Source organism: Empidonax traillii, unplaced genomic scaffold (genome assembly GCF_003031625.1).
Source record: "Empidonax traillii isolate 1590-97213 ecotype Southwest subspecies unplaced genomic scaffold, ASM303162v1 scaffold170:size2694500, whole genome shotgun sequence".
NCBI classification, from domain to species: domain Eukaryota; kingdom Metazoa; phylum Chordata; class Aves; order Passeriformes; family Tyrannidae; genus Empidonax; species Empidonax traillii.
Genome location: NW_020955363.1, coordinates 434341 through 454456, shown reverse-complemented (window position 1 = coordinate 454456; position 20116 = coordinate 434341). Strand labels below are relative to the sequence as shown.

General features: G+C 37.8%; 1 protein-coding gene across 4 annotated transcripts in view; it reads right to left on the bottom strand.

The window, feature by feature from the left end:
* INPP4B (inositol polyphosphate-4-phosphatase type II B) overlaps positions 1–20116 on the bottom strand; it is a 336440-nt gene that overhangs the window by 178747 nt on the left and 137577 nt on the right. For all 4 annotated transcript variants that reach the window (XM_027885672.1, XM_027885673.1, XM_027885671.1 and 1 more), the window contains 2 exons: positions 19388–19612; positions 17705–17749 (listed from right to left, as the gene is read on the bottom strand). In XM_027885672.1, the coding sequence (XP_027741473.1) occupies positions 17705–17749; positions 19388–19612 (270 nt within the window). The remainder of the gene's footprint in view (positions 1–17704; positions 17750–19387; positions 19613–20116) is intronic.

The window sequence follows — 20116 nt, the reverse complement described above, 5'->3', positions numbered from 1 at the left end:
ACTTAATTTGCAGCTAAAAGAACATGATTATTTATGAGTCATTGAAATAACATGCACGAGTGCTGCTGGGGGGGAAATTCTGTATGGTGATGGAGGGTAGGGATAAGTGATCATGCCCAGGAGTTGAGATGCCAGCTGCACTTATCATCCTACTTGCAGATGAAGTGATAAATCCGGCTGGAACTACCACCGTGCAAATCAGAAGTGATCTATTTCAGAGTAAGCTCTGCCCACCCTTAGTACTGAAGAAATTTTAGGTTTTGTGTCTTTTATGTTTTACTGAAAGCCTCCATGGCACTAGAGCAGTAAGTGGAGCCCTTTCAAACTGCATCTTTATGTTTTCTCCAAGAAGGTTAAATAATTGCTGTTGAGGAATACATCCAGTGCAGGTAGCTCGGTGAGCAGTGGGAGCTGCAGGATGAGCTCGGGGAGGCAGAAGCCCCAAGCAAGAGGTCGTGAACTGCAGACCCTTTACACAACAAAGGGCACGGGAACCTGAGGCACAGACAAGTGAATCGGCACTGGGAGACACGGCAGGAGCCGAGGACCCCCAGACTTTCCCTCGAGGGTATAAAAACCCAGGGGTTCTTTTGTTCTGGGTAGTCCACGGAGGCACCAGCTCGAGCTACCAAGATAAAGGTATTTGAAGGACCTGGATGTATGAGACTCTGCCATGGGAAACCCGGGATGGAGCCAGAGAGGAAACCTAGTCTGACTGCATGAGTGTGGAGCGTGGAGTTGCCAAGGGACCTCGGTCCCAGCTCAGATGGTGGATTGTGACTACCAGAGTGGCGCTGGGATGGTCGAATAGGGAAGTTTCCTTAACAATGCAAAGGCTCAGTCTGCAATTTTTCATTGCCATTACCAGCATTCCCTGAGCAGGAGTTTCCGTTCTTCTGATGTGTAAGAGCAGATGTATTCCGTATTATACCTCTGCTATTCAGCCTGGACAACCCCAGTTACTTATAGACTTTAAGTATGATAGATGCAAGAGGTTCATGAAACAGGCTGACTGGATCAACATACAGCTCGCAGAAGTGAAGGCACAGTTACATGTGTTAGTTAAGCATCCATTCAGTGCTACTTACATTTGGTAGTGCATTGATCCCTTACTAACATCACATGATCTGTTCCAGCACTCGCAATCATGCTCCAGCTTTATTTACAATTGTGTATGTGATGGTTCGGACTTGGCTCCCTGACAAATGCCCAAACTCACAGTAACAACTCCTTCCCCCTCCCTTCTTTTCTTAGGGCAAAGGAAAAAAAAAACTATAAAAATGGAAGAACCCAAAATCAATTTAATTATATAAATATATATATATATACTTATATTACAGTTATATACAATTAAAATACTATGTACTCAGCGAAGGGGATCCAAACACCCCCGAAGGGAAAGGGAAAGGGGGAAAAAGGGACAGAAAGGGACAAAAACAGGATATATAACTGATAACTGATTTCCCCCACCTCCATACTCTAAACTTCAGCTACACAGCAGCAGTGAGGTCATGGAAAAGGATTTCTAGCTTTGGTTGTAAAAGTTGGTTCCTTAAGTGATGAAACAAACTGTTCTTGATCAATATTTTTAAGCTCCTTTAATTTTTGAAAATGTAACTGAGAATGCATGTGCCTCTGTGTATCTTTTTCAAGCAGCCATGAAAATGTAGTTTTTCTGAAAAACATTGCATTTCCTTACTGAGCACACTGTGCCTCTAACAGCACAGAAAACTCTTTCTCAGAGATGCTGCAGTAGTCCAGTGACAGCAAAAAAAGCTGTTTACTTTAGATTCTCAATTATCCTTTTTACCTTCTGTTCAAAACTATTCTGCTCATGGCACCAGTCTCTTAATGATATTTATGCTCTGACCTTCAGTTTTCTGGTGAGAGAAATGAGCAAGTGGCAGGGCGGGGGGAAGGGAAGGAGCTTGAAGCCTTACAAATCTTGCTATATGTTACTACACTCCAAAATATACTCATATCAAAATCGATTTTGATACTGCTGTTTCAAGGCTGTAATTTATTTTGATACTGTTGGTATTTCAGAATACCACAAAAGGGTCTAAGTCTCTTGGAAACAGAGATAAAGACCACTTTCTCCTTCACCTTTTCCCAATATTGACACAGTATCTAATGAAGAAATAAACTTGCTCTAATTTCTTTCAGAGATTTCTCACTAACCCTGAAATAGTCCATCTACAAGTTAAAGTACCAGATGAAGAATCAGAAGGGCAGCAAATGATAAACAGATTTCTGTTTTTCTTTGAACTATGACCTTCTTTATCCCATAAACTCACAGAAAACAACTAGAACCTGTAACAATTGCTTCCAGGTTTTATAAATAAAATATATTCTCCTGGTTCCTAACATTTTCCACATCTTCAGAAATAAAATATATGTAAAAAAAACAACACATCAGCAATACCACAAGAAGATGAAAAGAAACAAAAATGCCAAGTCTCAAAGTTTTCAGTCTGCCACATCTGTTTTTACTACAGCATACATTGCTTCCTTTGACATGAGCGATACACTGCTATACGAGTTGTCAAGCGAAGCATTATGTGGTTTTGATGCTCAGTGTGCAGTTTTACTTTACAACACTGTAGAGACAGACTTTAATATGTGAACAAAATTCATCTGTTGCTTAGCCTTACTCCAAATCTTATGTCATCATATGCATCTTTACAAGACACTTTCAGGCTTGGCAAGGAGAGAAGCTTCCCTTGCAAAATATAGAAAGGCAGTCAAGCAACACAGTCCAGCAGCTACAGCAGACAACAAGCTTCAGAAAGAGCTCTAAACAACCTGAAATCTTTTAGGGTGCTTCTTCACTGTGGAGCAGCTGCTTTGAGCAGCTGTAACTGAGCTTCTCTGGCTCCTGGGTAGGAGTCCAGCTACAGGAGTCTAGACCCCATCAGGGAGTGACCCACCCTGTTTCACTGGCAGGTCACACAGTCTGGACAAGACTTCAGGGGCCCTCAACTATGTTGCTGTTACCACCCAAGCTAGCTGATGTTAACATTAACCTGAGTACACCTAAAGAACACTGCAGTTTTAGAGGTTGCAATAAGGATTTCACATAAACTTCTCAGGAGCTAGATCTTTAATTAATTATAATTTAATTGACTTTGTGGCCACGGCCCTGCTGCCCATGAGATTCTGCTAGTGAATAAAACTATTAATTTCTTCTGTAAGTAAAAATGTAACATAGTAAAAGTAATCACATCAAGATGTAGTAGGGAACTGTATTACCAAGAGTAACTCACAAAAGAAAAGACAGATAGTAGTTCAACTTGCAAGCAAAGCTATTGCTGGACTGTCTTACTGAACAGCCTTAAGACTCATTTGTCTGAGAATAGTTGCATCCCTTCATTTACATATGCCAAGCATGGAGACTCCAGGGTAGCATGAGAAAGTAGGTTGAACTTCACAAAGGTTCAAAAAAAAAAAAAAACACCAAATAAAATAATTAAAAACCCCACACCAAAACCATCTCTGCAATATGCCCCAAGGGAGCATGGCAGGAAGGTGTGAGCCTTCATGTATAGTGCTCAAAAGGGACAGAATGTGGCCTTTAAAAGAAAGTAGTGTATGATTGATCTGCATGATTGTAGATTTTTTTTCAATATTTTTAACCTTCCTCTTTGCTGGGATCCCAAACAACAGCCTGGTTCACAATTGGTTCCTGTTGCACGGGTGCTTGTCAAATGTTGAAAAGTACTAGGGAGGTCCTATCTAAAAGGAGGGTCCTCTGCAGAAAATAGAATGCAAAGAACTCACTAATCCCTCAAATATGCCAGAGGTCACCTTTGAGCAAAACAAAACCCAGGCTCTCTGACACATCTCAAAGGAAACCAGACAAACTTCAAAGTCAAGGCAAAGAAGAGCAAAACACACTTTTTATCAAAGGGGAAAATAGATTTTTGCAATCCAGAACAATCACTTTTAGCCCTGTAATGATTAAATTTCCTAGTCAGGAAATGCATGATAAATGCTTAGCAATCTGCATGCAAGATGTAGTTAAGACAAGATGTTCTAACATAAGTAAGACTTGTCTGAAAAGGTGGCAATTCTGGATTAATACCTAAATTAGAGATCCAAATGAGAGACAAGGCTTTACTCCTCAGAGGACTTTGAAACAGTCATTCTGAAAAATAAATCAAGATTACTTTAACAGCATGGGAACTGTATGAGATAGCAAAGTACAACCCAATTAGGAGGAATTAAAAATACATATACATATTTGTATTTTTCACATAAACGAGAGTCCAGAAATAATAAAAGCTCACAGATCAAAGGTTGTGTCAGAGGAAGAGCTTCAAGGAATCCATCTCCCATGAGAACTCTACATTTGTTTACTGGTATATTTGGAAGAAATAACCTTTACTCCAAAACTTCTCAAAAATGCATCTCAACCATGAGAAAAGTACAGGGTGAAAAACACCATACTGACTGTAGCTGTTGTGACTACTTAGATGTCATTTTGAAGTAACATTCTTAGAGCATTCTTATGTATTCTTAAAATACATATACATTTGTATTTTCAGTTTCTTTAAAATCAACACTGAGCTCAAAGATACTGCCTTATAATTTTTACTCTAAATTTTTATCTCACAGATTTACAAAAGGTCACCAGTTCATATTTTGAGCCAGATCTAAAAGGGGAGCCATTAATGATTTCTACGGAGTAGCAGGGCGCCAGACAGAAAATTTTATCCTTACCCTACAAAGACACTCTAATTTCTAGCAGAAGTTTCTTCAAGGGTGAAAAATTGCTATTTACATGCTGCAATCTTGAAAATGCCTTGATTTTGATGTGTTGACACATGTCAAAACATATCAGACTTCTTCCCAGAGAAATAATTTTAAATTATTTCAGTGCCTTTGTACAAAGTATGAGTTAGGAATTAAAAGGGGGGAGGGTGGGAAAGGAAAAAAAATCCTTTATTTGTCTCTGTAGAGAGACCCCCTGGCAGATTTGAGATTTAAATCCAGGATGACCTGGGTACTGCTGCTCTTCATCTCAATGGGAACATGTTCAGATTTTAAAGTTGAAAATAGTGCTAGCCTATTTCAGTTTTTAAAGCAGCTCATTTACAATCCTACAGTCAATGACCCTCAACTTCTTAGGTGTGAAGAATTCTGGTCTTCAAAGAACACTAGGAACAAACTCTTCTTAACCCGTCATAATGAAATTCTGCTCTCTTTCAATCCCTCAATCTTAAAAACAACAGAATTTTAGATTAAAGTTTTAACTTGTTTTGCACATTTGAACAAGATTGAACTAAATTTCAAAAATGCCTATTTTTTACATTTCAGTTTCATATTCCACATAACAGGCAAAAAGCACACTAAAAATATGGTTGATCACATTAACTGAAGTGCTCATAACTGGACTAGAAACTTTATCAACCATAGGAGGTAGGAGTAAAACAGTGAAAAAAAGCATTCTTAAGCATTTTGTTTGTTTTCAGTAAAGCCCTTCTAAACACCTCAGGTCAGCCTGCTAGTCATACTGCATCTACTGTTGTGTGGGATTTTGTGCTGCTGCATTTAGGAGAATTCCTGTTTTCTCAGGGCCTTCAGGGGAACCTCATTTTTAAGTCAAAATTCACCCCAGGAAATGTGTTTCAAAATTTCCAAAATTAAGTACATCTATAACTAACGTGTCTAAAAGGGGAGGATTACTTTAGTCTTCTATTAATTAAATTTTTTTCTATTTATGTAACTTCTGTTTCCACATATAAGGATTAAAAACAAGTCCATTGGGAAGTGTTTTATAACATGAAAGTATTCCTGCAATTATTTCTACAGGCGTATTCAGAGATGTATTTAACAACTGCCATTTAAAAGACAAATGTTCAGTTAACGCAGTGCAGTACCATTAGAGTCTAAAAAGTCAAGAGCTATCATGCTTTGAATTATTAAAAGTGTTTTCAGTTAATATATTATTGGCCTAACAACACAGAGTTGCTTCATGTCTCTTTAGCCTTTTACATTCTGCACAGAAAGAAGCACGAACTATGTGATTACTGTATCCTGGAAATCATCTGCTTGCTTTTTGTCTTCCAAACAATCTATACCCTTTTGGAATTATGAGGTGACTTTATCTTCAAGGAGAAAGACCCATGAGAAAAGACATGTGAGGAATTCTCCAGGTAGTTTTTCATAAAGTGTTTTACAGTCCAGGGTAAGGTTAGAAAAGACCAACTGCAAAAAAGTGACAGAAAAAGTCGAGCGTAAACTCTCAACGAGACAGACATATCCACAAGTGAGTTTTAAACAGAATACTCTGCACCCCCACACACCTGCTACCTGGCTTTGGAGGTACTTAAAGTCTCCAGGTATTTAAGCTTTGAACTGTAAGAGGTCCCTACACACCCGCAGGTTGGCTCCTGGGCACATTCCGACTGTCTCAGCCTTGACAACGCTGAGCAGCTCCAAGCCAACCTCTGGCCGTGTCAGGATTTGAAAAGCACACACCTATCTTGACAGTCTCAGGCTGGCAGGCAGTGGCAGGGCACAGCTGCTAGTCCACGTTCTGCAAAAACATCACTGCTGATTTCCTTCACAACACACCCAGCGGGGAGATTGAAGCAGAAATGGTGCCAGTGCCCCTCTTAATTCCATAGAGCACTGGACCATAAAGAGGTCAGACATGGGGCAGATCCCACAGGTTTAGCATCTTGCCCACCTCTAACACAGCAGCTGCAAACCACAAAAAGCTGCAAATAATTACCCAAGAGAGAAGAAGACTTGAGAATCTGCTTGTATCCACTCAAAGCATTCCAACCTTGGTTTTAAAATAAGGACAATTTTCCTCGCAGCAGGCGCAGAGAGGACAAAAGATAATTTGAAAGGTAATTTCTGTATTTTACATATATCATTTTGCATTGAAGTGCCACTGCAGCTGGGTCACTGTCCACTGTCACTCCAGAAGCCAGGTCCACCTTACATAAAAAATGGCACTAATCACTAAACAGTCATCCTCAGTTAATTTTGTCTCTGACCCAAATTTTTTCATTTGTGGAGAAAAGGGTAGGAGTTTCACTCCTGGTAAAAGTCCATTTCATTTTTATTCCTGGCCAACACCAATGTTGCAAATAAATGTTTAGTAAACATTCTAGTTAAAGCTTGCATTTTGTAAGCATTCCCTCTAGTAAGTGGGAATTCCTTGTGAGAATATACAGAAAAAAAGTAAACATAATTTTGCACGTATACAAAAATCTATAAAAATGAGCACCAATAAGGTATTATCCAGGCCAAGAGCATTCACAAAACTGATTAGTCAAAACCAAACTTCTTTTCCCAAAAAGGAAGGCAATTCAGGTTGCTCTTAAATCCTTTATGGTGTGTTTAGTGTGCATTTTGTAAGGGTTTAATAATGACGCAAGGGTGGAAGTTCCCTAAAACTGTTTGAGTCCATATAGATAGCAATAATTTTAAACAGTCTAACTTCAACATAATTATAAAGTGATTATTTAGAGATGCTGGAGAATTTTTAGATGACAAGTGAGGTATCAACAATCGTAAAGTATCAACAGATACCTTATTATCCATATATGATACAGAATGTGAGTAGACTCCACAGCAAACCCATCACTAACAGCTCTAAGAAGCCTCAAAATTCTTACTGAAAAGTTACATGACAAATCCCTGGCATATAGACCTTGGAATCAGTCTTAAGCTTACTGAATCCAACCCCCCTCCACACCCATTGTCAGTCACAGTATGTTACCTTGTTGGGTGTTGACTAAGGAAAGACTTCACAACCTCCCTAAGTCACCTGTGCCAGTGTTTGACCACCCTCACAGCTAAAAAGTCTGTGTGGGGGTTGTATTCTGATCGAATTTCATATGTGTTTAACTTCATTCCATAGGACAACTGAGAATAACCCAGCTTCCTCACCTTCTATCTCTCCCATCAGGTGTTTAGACACATTGATAAGATCTCCCTTGAGCCTTCTCTTCTCTAGGTTGACCAGTGCAAGCTCTCTCAGCCTTTCCTCAAATGAAGGATGTTTCAGTTCCTTAATAATCTCCAGTCCCTTAACCATAGATGTTACTTTTAGCATCCAAACTGACCCTGTCTAATAATTCCAAAACACAACTTATTTCTCATACCTAGAGAGTCTAGAAAATGCCTAGAAAAAAATCCCAGAACTGTAAGGGGCATTAGACAGCATCAGTCACTGAAGCTCAAAACCAGGAATACTAAGAAATGGCTCTTAAGCAAACTTAGTGGTATACATAATTTCTTTTTTAAGTAGATATAAAGTTTAAAATTTTAATGCTACCAGACTTTGCAGTTTGATGAAAAAAAGCCCTGTTGCCAGAAGAAATGGTGTAGTTTTAAAGGATTTATGAAGATGTAGCTTATTCTTAGTAATGAAGCTGTGGAGAAGACTAACACCTATTGCTGAAAACGAACTGCAGACACTGTATGTTTTCTAAGCCTCGCTGACAACAGCACAGTTAAGGAATTAAAAAAAAAATAAATCAATTGCATTCTGAATAGTTAAAATGTCAGCTTCCTGGGAGGTAGGGAAAGGTTGGAAGAAGATAGCAGTGCCAGGATTGCCATCCAAATCTCTGTTGCAGGTAAGGAAGTCTTACAGAGCTTTCTGTAAAAACAAAGGAATAACTCATCCTTATTTGGCTTGTTGAGTACAAATATCTGCATTAGAAATTATTTTTAATAAACATCTAAATAGCCCTCTTCATTCAGAAAAAAATTTCCTGGATCCACAGAGAAATCAGTCATATTAGGTAAGCACAAAGCCATCAGGTCATTCAAGAGCTGGATCTATGGTTATGTGGGGATGTAATGGGAGAGTGGGCTCAGTGCCAGTCACTTCTAGGAAGATGATGCCCATAAGAACTCCTTCCATGGCAGTTTTCTGCCAGGTAAACCATCATTCTGCCCTTCCCAGCTCAGCTCCTGAGCTGACACAAACCTCTGTCACTCGCTCTGTTCTGCCACTCCAGCACCTCAAAGGCCACACGTAGGTGCATAGACAAAGACAGCCCTACAAATCAAGTCTCCCAGTATGAGACCTACATGGGAGTCATCCTAGGGAATCTGAAGAGCCTCATTTGAGAGAATGAGGTTCAAATATTGAACTGGAAAGAGCACATCGGCTGGCAAGACAAGTAGGAGAAAGTATGTGCAGTAGGAGGTATTTTTTAGAGGGAAAAGCAGGAAGAGAAAAAATAATGATGAAAAAAGAGCAGAAGTATGTGCCAAAAATAACTTCTCTCCAACTTAATGATCATTAATCCTACATTCCTATTGAACTCGTTTAAAAATACCCTGGAAACACAAGTTTTCCATTTCATTAGAATAATCAAAAAATTTATGTTACATTCACCAGAACACCCGATTCTTTCAGAAGCCAACCCTGAAGGACAAATTAGGGTACCCACTGAGTTGTTTGTGGTTGGTTTTTTAATACCTAAGTGAGAAAAAAATTAATAAGGTAGCTCAAAATTGACAGAACTGCATTAAATCTCTACCTACATCTATAAATTCTTAAATAACTCTGGAAACACTTTTCCTATGTAACTTTCCATCAGCTTTACAAATTATCATAAAAATCACTGATAGCTAGGAGTATTTTACCTCAGAAAATGGAATTACTAGAATGAGTACCCTTATTGGTAAGGAATGAGGTAGATGAATGCACACAATGACTGAGTTGTAATCAATCTGTTTCTAGTTTCCAGCCTCCCTGGGATACTGAACTGGCACCCAAACTCAAAGAAAACAGAGTTTTCAGTAGACACAACCTTATCCCTTTGAAATTTTGGCTAAAACGAATTCTGCAGACATGATACAACAATTACAAAGTCTATGAGAAAAATGTGACATAGACACAAAAGCAGCATTTTCAGTATCAAGAAGAAACTGATTTTACCTAAGAAGCCTACCAATTTTATTTACTTACGATTTGAAAAAAAAAAAAAAAGGTCCTTCCTAGCCTCATCCTCCTTTTTCCCTGGCCTTGTAAATGCAGCAGTTTGCTAACTCTGACAAGATTTCAGAATTTGTACATTTTCACAGAATTTAATCCTATTATCTGCTGCATCATTCGAGAGCTTAGATGATAAACCCCTGTCTCTCAGAATGGTTAAATTCCAAAAAACGCTTTCAACTGTTAAATAGCTTTTCAAATTCAGGTATCTACAAACTACTCTCTAAACAGATTAGCCATAGCTATTCAAAATTTATCTCTAGATAAGCATTTATATCAAAACATGTGAGAGTCACTGTGAGAATCTTTATTCTATTAGATTTAAAAGTTTCTCTTAGTCACAGCCCTGATTCAAGCACTTTTGTATTTACAAGGTTGTCATTCACTTTATCCTGACAGTTCAAATATAGTTTTTTTCTTAGAAGCAAAAGCTTCCAGAAACAGGAAATAGTTCAATTTCACAGGGCAGAATGGAAGAAAACTGCCTGAAACTCAGTTTGCACCTGGGTTTAATACTGATACCCTGAAACATCCTCATGCTACTTACCACTTGCATCAGTAAAACAATGGACTCCTGTAACTCCATCATACTGGAATATGCTCAATCAGGAACTTACTCCCTCATGCTGGTTCATCATCTGCTCTGACCGACTTCAGAGTAAAGAAACACCCCAGCATTTAACAAGCCCACTGTGGTAACTCCTACATAGCACAGTGTAATGTAGAATTTTAATCTCTAACACCTACACAGAAATTGAATTTAGACAACTCAAAGCTCTTTAATGAAAATCATTAAATATCAAATGGATGCCAACAAGTTCAAAGTATTTCTCTGACTACTTCTATCAAGAATTGCTTCTTACTGACACAAACCAAGTAGATAACTCACACTGTTAAAAAATCAGTAATGCTACACTAGATATGATAGGTTTTCAGCAACAAATTTTCATAGATATGAACTACATAGAATAGATATCTATATAATTTTATATACAAATATATAGATAAAGAACTCTATGTAAATATAAAGTACATAGCAGTATAGAAAGAATTTTTCAGATTGTCTAAAGTGCAAAAGGCAGGCAGAACATGAACTGAACATCTTCCCAAGTTCCACTACTGGGGACTTTTGAGTCCTTGCATGTTCAGCAATGCAAGTAGTACAGATTAATACTTAACAGCCTCTCTAGCTGCAATGCAAATGAAGACACTCCCTGCCCCAAAGGGATTGAAGGACAGATTTCCAGAATTATAGTGCCTACAGGTACTGGTTTGAAAATCTGGCCTAGTTCTCTAAGACTCAAGCCCAGTATATCTGTTAAAAAACTGAACAAGGATATAAGTTTTAGAAAACTATTCTAGTTTTGAGCTTTTTGGGGTATGCGTCCACGTCCCTCACCCCCTATTTCCTGGATTTTTTTTTTCTTTTTTTTTTTTTTTTTAATACATAAAATGCTCAAAAGAGGGTTTAATGTAGTGAACACTGTAGGTTAGCAAATCAGAATGGTATAATACATTATGCACAAAGTGAGGGGGAATACAATGAATGAAATTGGAAAGCCTAATAAAGAATGCAGACTGACACTGTCAAATGGAATGGGAGAACTTCTGCAATAGGCAGGCTGACTAAGCCCATAACAGAAGAGTAATGCAAGACTCTAAAGGCAAGATTTTAAAGAGAAAACACACCAATACATCCCCTTTGTATTTTTAGTTGCTTCAGTAATGGCATTATTGCTACTTTATTACAACAAAATGGCCTAAAATTACCAAGTCACAATGGTAGTATCTAGGCAGTTTGGGCCTTTTAAAGAGGTGCAAAATGTTGAAGGAGCAGAGCTTCAGAAACTGTCTAAGTATATATTAAAAAAAAAAATTCACAAGGGCTATCACAGGATCCCGAAATCCTTCTCAAAAGTTAACAAAGTACTGTGGGAAGAGAGGTGGATAAAAAAGAATGTCAAGTCTTGGCAAATCCATCCTCAAATCCTTTTTCAACAGTGTTCACACAATATCTGCATACAATAAAGAAAGTTTCCATCCTTCATCAACTGCTGCTAAAAGATAACAGTATGACATGACAGGTGATGGGCATTCACTACCTTAGAGGATTTTTGGAAGATCTTGCCACTTGTTGCTTTAACTGCACTGAAATCGACTGGAAGTTACTCAAGTTCACTTGCCTAAATGGAGGAAGAAGAAACTCCCCTAGAAATTAATGTAAAAACATTAAAGTCCTAAATCAAACCCACTCAAACATGTCTACAATCTCCTAGACTGGGTTTGAATTGCTACCTCTTTGGGAGGATTCCTTTCAGTCAAAAAAGAACTCATCCCAGCAACACTGGGAATTATTATTCTTATTACTATGAATAAACTCCATTTAAGGCATCTCATGTGGCAGTGCAAAAGTCTCAAAGCAGAAAAAAGCCCAATAAGTAGTTCCCAGAGGAAAAGAAGAGCATTCTTTCCAATCACATGGTAGCGTTTGTACTTCCTGGACGTCTTCTGTTCAATTTAAATTATCTTTAATCTACTTTTTGTTGTTGCTGGGAAGAAACAGCATCTAATATACATCTGTAAAACTAGGAAAAAAACCTGACTACCTTGTTTGGTGGAAGATGGAATTTTTGTGGGACCAGAAGAAACTTCAGCAAAGTTAGAACAAAAAAGAGTAAAATGTAAAAATAAAATCTAAAAATCACAAACTCAGCCTTCATTTTCATGTTTTTGCTACTGTTGTTCCTAACATGGCCAACACTTAGCTTTTTTGAGGGACAAATACCCTTCAGCAGTAAGTGACAATGTGATTTTGATTCACAGAGAAATTATCACTTTTTATATTTACTCAAAAGTGCGATGATGATGATGATGATGTTTTGTTTGTTTGTTTGTTTTCATTTTATTTGGTTAACACAACAAAGCATCAGTTATTCAACAACTCATAACTTGATGAAGTAGAAGGATAACCAAACGAGATGGGAAAGTTCTGCCAGGATCAAGACTCTGGCTTCAAGTCTGTGATATGGATAAAACAAGTCTTTCTTCTTATCATTCTTCTAGGAACAGCTGTTGCTGAAAGAGCTCCAAATTATGTTTCAGAATAGGAAAAATCATTTTGTTATGCTCTTTAAGCACCATCAATGTACCATTTATATTCAGTATGGAGAATCAAATCTGCTTCAAAGTCTTTTCCAAGAGATGCCATTACAATATCACTTGGGGAAAAATAAGACAGTGGATAATAAAAACTTCTGCATTTACAGATAGACTGTTTTTGTATCAACCCATTACTTGGTAAAATGAAAAAATAAATAACGTAGAAATTTCTAATTTGAATTCTTTCAACTACTTGAATTTTTCTGTAAATTGTGCACCATTTAACGAGATTTTTTAAAAGGACATAACCACAAGATTTGGGTTATGCTATATTTTGAAAAGTACCAAGACGTTACTCAGTAACAGAGCAGTCCATCAAACTTCACTGCCCTAACATATTTGCCAAAAAAATCAGAGCTTTTGGAAATGCCAGACAGGTGTTCTCACTAAAATTTCTGTCTGAATATGCCTACAGTATTTGCAGGAACATTCCTTTCTATACAGGTATTTAGATCACTGTACCACACCCACAATATCCCTTGCCCTCTCTTCACAACTCTAACCCATGACACAAATACAAAAACCACTAAAATGTGTCAAAATGAATTCTACTGATCACTGAGTCTTGAACTTTTTGGATTTTTCTTTTCTTATTTATTTCTCCATGTTAACATCATGTTCATAACCAAGCTCATGTTTGAGCACTTTGACTACTAACTGTGCCTTCTACCCCACTCCCTTATTTTTCTGATTATTGGAGTTTTTGTGTGCTGCTTTGTCAGTTCACCACCAGGTAAATGCAAATACCTTTTGAGGTACAAGCTCTCAAAAACTTCACATCTAAAATATAATTTGTTTCCCATAACGATTACCTGATACTTTAGCTGAGTTCACATACCACAGAGTAGCTACGCTCCATCAATGTGAAGTCAGGAACCTACACCATATTTAGTTACATCTGGGACTCAAGGGATGGGATATTTTAAAGAAGCAGCCAAGAACAGTAGCTCCAAAATAAACATCTATGAAAGAACTAATCCTGCACACTTCAAAGTCATGGGAAAGATTCTTATCAGCTTCACTGTGGGTTAGGTTGGTTTGTTTTTCAGGCCCACTGTCTGTTTTGATTCCTTTGGCTCTGTTTCTCCTCTCTGGTCAGCACCCTGCTACCTCCTAGCGTTTCATGGAACAGCAGGCAGAACATGATGACTTGAAAAGCCAAACAACAGGAGAAAGTTTGCAAAGTGAAACTTCTCAGCAGCTACAGGGTTCAGAAATCAGCCATTTTTCCCAAGAGTCCCCAGAAATACAAAAAAAAATCAAAAATCTTAGTCTAAAGAAAGCTCTGACTCCAAAGTTATGTTACGAGTATGAGAAGGTGCACTCCTGAAAATCCTGAGTGTATTCCAGTAGAAAGTTGTAACTCATAAGAGTTTTATTTCTTTGCTTTAACCTCAGGAAAATAGAAAAAAAAAAATAGACACTTTACTGAACTTTAAAATAAAATAAAAGAAGGCAATGTTCCCAAAATTTTATGAAGAGAATGCTTTCCAGGGTATTAGGGATATAGGATGCGGCAAGACAGCTACCACAACAGAATACAAAGCCCTAGGAAGACTTTAATAACGTTATTTCAAAATCTAGTTATCAGAACCTCAGACTTTGAAAAGCGGTATTTACTGCCCCTAAATAAAACTCATGTATTAGGCAGTATCCAAATATTATTAAAGAGCTGCATTTTGTTTCAGTTACTCAAGTTCCATTTCTGAATATTATTTATTGACCAACTAGTGACAGAAGAGTCAAAATACAGTAATTAGAAAACTTTCAATTTTTTTAATACAGTTAAAAACATGTATAAGAACTGATATAAGTAAATGTCTATTTGCATTTATATATATGCTACTTCAATAATATAATATTGATTATACAGTGCATATGAACAAAATTATAGCTATAAGCCATTCTTTCAGGGCTACAGAACAGCTTTATAGGTCATTAGCTGATAGATTTGCCTTCCGAATTCTAAATGCCAAAGACCAGCTTAATCAAGTTGAAATGTCTCTATAGAGCCCTAAGATTTGGTTACTTAAGCCAGGCACACATGACAGCAGTGTGCTCGCTCACAGCAAATCCCTCTCCCATCTCATCCTGCTTTGCACCACCTCACAGAGAGATCTTGGAAGCCCTTGATTAGCTAAAGTTAATGCCAAGTCTTTAATTAGACATAATCCAAGCCTTCAAAGGGCCATGTCAGTCAACCAGTGTCCTTGGCCTGCCAGCAGCAGAGCATGTTCCCCAGATGCCCAGTCCAGGCTGTTAGAGCGATGTCCCTTCCAGCCCTGTTAGTAACCAGGTGAACAGCACAGAATGCTGGATTTCCCTAATGCAAATGTGTTACGTTTAAATATGTACCATTATTTTAGGAGCAAGACACTGAGAATCAGCTTTATACAATTCCCTGCACGGCCAAATATCCCTGGCTTACGACACTGGGCAGGAGTACCAGTCAAAACCAAGAGGTTTATGGTGTTACTCTGATTTGTTACCTTAGCAGCAGCAGAAGTCAATGTAGGAGATCACTCACAGAGCTGCAATGACTCAATCAATAATGCTGGAGAACAAACCACAGAACATAAATGCCTACTAGAAACAACCCAACACAAAACACAAACACTGACACCCTGAGTGAACAGAGATCTGTCCAGCAGAAGCCTAAAAAAGTCTGAAAATGGCTTTACTTTGTTCCTACACTTCTTGCCTGGTGGGGCACATTTATCACTGAAAGCAACTTCTGAAGCATTGCTCATTTAATTGGCCATCACCACCTGTAGCACCTTCCTTCCTCTCCTACATCACACCAGAGTCATTCTGGGAGTTTGGTATCGCTGTAACGCTGCAATTCTTAGCTAAGCCCAAATATTAGTCACATCACCTATAAAATACATAATGAAAAGCACAGAAGAGTTTAAATCCCTCTTAACAATTATTATGGCATGGCGATTCCCCAACAGAGACCTAGGCCTTTCTTCCATGCCAACATTTAATAATTTCAGCAGGAATAGTCCCTATAGAAAACAAACAAACAAAACTTTTAGACAAAGTTTTTTGTAATGTCATAACTATCCAATTTTTAAAAGACATACAGATAAAGATACCCAGATGAAGTTAAAGCAAATCTAAAAATGATTGCATCAAACAGAACTGCATCTGCCCCAGAGGGCACAGCTTTAGGGTATCAGCTTTTACATCAGCATAGTTGCAGCTGCACACAAGCCAAGTAAAACCCAGATCCAAGGACAAGGTCAGGAAACAGGTTCCCATGATGGAATGGGCAGAAACAGAACCTACAGTCACTGATGCCACTCTGTTTACTGTGTTTGGGAGTTTCTGAGGGACATTTGTTTGTAGATAATTCAGTATCTCCACATAGTGGAGTATTTATATAATATCCTCCTTATGCATATTTCCCTTTTCCTCACATTCACACACTCTTTTGCAATAGATGTTGTAAAGTTTTTACACCAGAATAAATGTAACAGATATTGACTAACAATGGGTAAAAGTTTCTCAGTGTACATGAGATGAGTATTAGCAGATCATATGGATGTGAAAACCATAACAATTTTGACAAGTTTTAGTCTGTTCTGAATGCATGGAAGAGATAGCATCAGATATTTCAAACTATACACTATTTGCAATTGTGTTATTTTCCCACAGACAGGAGCAGGGAATAACCACAGGACCATTTAAGCTGGAGAAGACAACTTGAAGAGAGAGTTCAACCATTAATCAACTAAACCTAGCTATCATTCTTATTGCTGATAGGAAATTATTGTACTTAGTGCTTCTACAGCAAATAACTATGTCACCTACTATTTCAGAAGCTTCAAAGCTTTTGCACTGAAAGAACAATGACAAAGCAGACAATCTTGCTTTCAAAAAGCAGTCTGGGCTGCAAATACTGTGCACCTTTATCTTGTATCACAAATACATGATCATTCAATTAGATTGCTCGACTTACTGAGCAATCTTGATCAGGATATGTAGCTCTGAACAGAGGGGGAGGCTTGAGCTGATACAACACCTCCCCAAAAAAAGTTCTCTTACATACTATAGCAACATATAGTCCACATATACTAATTACTTATACTAAGTATAAAAAGTCAAAATCAGGTAAACATTTGTATTGACTCCACAAAATAATATCACTTTTAAATACAAGTTCATTCTAAAGCAACAGGATTCTTATCTGAATAAAATATCTTTTTAAAACCTTCTACTTGAATGTCTTTTCCCAAATAAGCAGGATTTCACAAATGACATTCACAAAAGCTATTGGGAAGATTTTCAGTTTGGTACAGCAGCACAGCATTAGAGAATTCAATAGACCTTAAGCCATTCCAACCAATTAAGAAACTATAATCAGCATTTCAAAAGACACGCACAGGCACCTCAGGTACCTCTCCCACCTAAAGGAACCAGGGCTCTGCTTTTTTTCTTTTCTTTAAACAGGTAACATGTTACATTGTAAGATTCTCTCTCTCTCTATATATATATATATGTATGTATAGTCTCTTCACACACACACAGAAGCCACTACAATTCCAAAAATTCAAAATGATATCTTACCAAGACTGAACTCCAGCTTTGGCTCATTTGCAATTCTCTGAATACCTTTAAAGATTAAGGAAAAAAGAAATTAGAAATAATTAGATTTCCATGTCTTGGCTTTTAATACATAGCAAAGTTTTCACATGCCTCTAACTGCGTGCCATTGCCACTGCTTTATGTTACAAACTTACAGTGAAAGAGAACTTTGCATTAAATACTTTCCTAGAAAAAAAAAAAAAAGCCTACTTTTGAAAAAGACTTTTCTTTTTAACAAAAACTTTCTGCTGCTGGGAAAGAAGACTAATTAAAAAAACCTAGCTTTTTATGGATGGGTACTTGTAAGACCTTCAATCACAACAACTAAGTACATACTATTGGGAAAATACTAAAAATAACAACTAATTTTTAAGTAGGTATGTCATCATATTAAAAAACAAAACCCATGTTCTATGAAAGTATGTAAATCAGGTTAATATAGTAAAATATAACCACTTTATTGACCTACAAACAAACTGTAGACCGACAAAACCAACTTATTTTTGTTAGAAAATAAGCACACCATTTCCTTTTCTAATAGAACAAGAACATTCTAATCCATTGTGGAATTATGTTCTGTTGCGTATTTTACTGCAAAGGACAATATTTTCTTGTTGTGCTAGAATAGAGGAGTGAACAATAAAGCTGCAGCAAGAGCAAATGGAGGGAAGAAGGGAAGGAAAGGTAAATAACATGGAGTTGTTCACCTGCTGCAGAAAGTAATCGGATCACAACTACAGTCTCAGTGAAGCTTGTAGAAATTTAACAGTGTCTTGTTGACATTTCTGTATTGTCTCCAGAGAACAGCATTAAGTACTTGTCAGTATTGAAGAAATGGGTCAGATGGGAAGGACCAAATTGGTATACGAACTAGAACCAGATTTTTACTTAAAAAAACCCACACAACCATAAAAATAAACCACAAAGAAATAAAGCCCCCAAACCTATAACTTTGCTCCATGCAAACTTGATGTCACTGAATAAGTGTAGCTTCCCACTGTTCTCATTACTGTAGCTAATCAGTCACAGCTGTGCCAGAAAATTTACAGCTGCAGAGCTTGGAAAGGTCAGAAAGATATAACAAATAAGATTGTTATTTTTTTTTTCAAATGGAATTATACCAAATTTCTGAGTAGAATTCTCCCACTAGCATATTAGCCTGAAACACCTTTAGGAAAATGCTGGATGCAGAGTTAATCAACTGACTGGGCAACTGCAGACACCAGAGCACCAAATACAACTCAACATATGGCTACTTGCATTCAAATCCCCTGAGTGCTTTTATATCACAAAGAACAAACCTGTGAAAGCTTTATACATTTATCAAAGTTATCAAACTACATTTTAAACAGTACTCCATATGTTCGTGTAGGACATAAAAGAGGAAAAAAACATTTCTAAGTCTTATGAAGAAAACAGGTTAGAGAGAAAAAGCCATAAACATAGTAACCACACATTCATTCCCCTGAAGGTTATCTGCATAACCCAAAAAATCAGGTAAAAGCATTTAAAGACATTCTCATCAGTGTACGTCCTCTACAACTGCACTTTGACAAGCAAGAAGTTAATCAGCACTATGTACCCTGCGTGTGACACAACCTGTACCGCTAGAGAGACTGGGCCATCTTTGTTGTAGCACTCAAGATGATGAGCATATGCACTTACTTGTAAACTGAGGCTCTCCTAGGCTGTCTACTTGGGATGGAGGGAGAAACTGCCGTGCTTCATCTGATGATCTCTCCTCTTTGATTTCCATGATCAACCTCCGGAGCTGCTGAATTTTATTCCGCAAACCTTCCAAGTTCGCCTCTCCCAGCGCCACAGCCCAAGACTCACAATCTGGCTTTGATGCAGCTTCGAGGTAAAGATCCGGCTCTCCACTCTCAAATTCTGCACTCGGAAAACATAAACACAGTTTTCAGGATTGAAAAGGAAGTGGGGGAATCATGAAAATATTGACATCACACACCATTGAAACCACCACACATATATTTCTTTCCATGATCACAGAACCACACACCCGCCCATCTACCTCTTGAGTCAAACTCTAGCTCCTTCAGACTTGGTGCAGTACTACACCTATCCACAGAGTGGTTCCAAAAGCAATTAATTCCAGAAGCTAAACAGGGTGTCAGAATCAAACCAAAATGGGAAATCCTTTTTCAGCACAGTAGCCTAGCAGGCAGTCTCAGAGCTGTTAACTTGAAAAAGAATTTGATTTAGCAGGGGCAGCAGACATGGTTCTGACAGAGAGTGGGATTCACCAGAATGAATGTGGCCACCATTTCTTCTATTAGAGATTTTCATTACGCTCAGCCTCTCATTCATCCTTGCCAGAATACAGATCACCAACACATGCAGATAATTTAGCACGACATAACTCCTCTGTGAAGA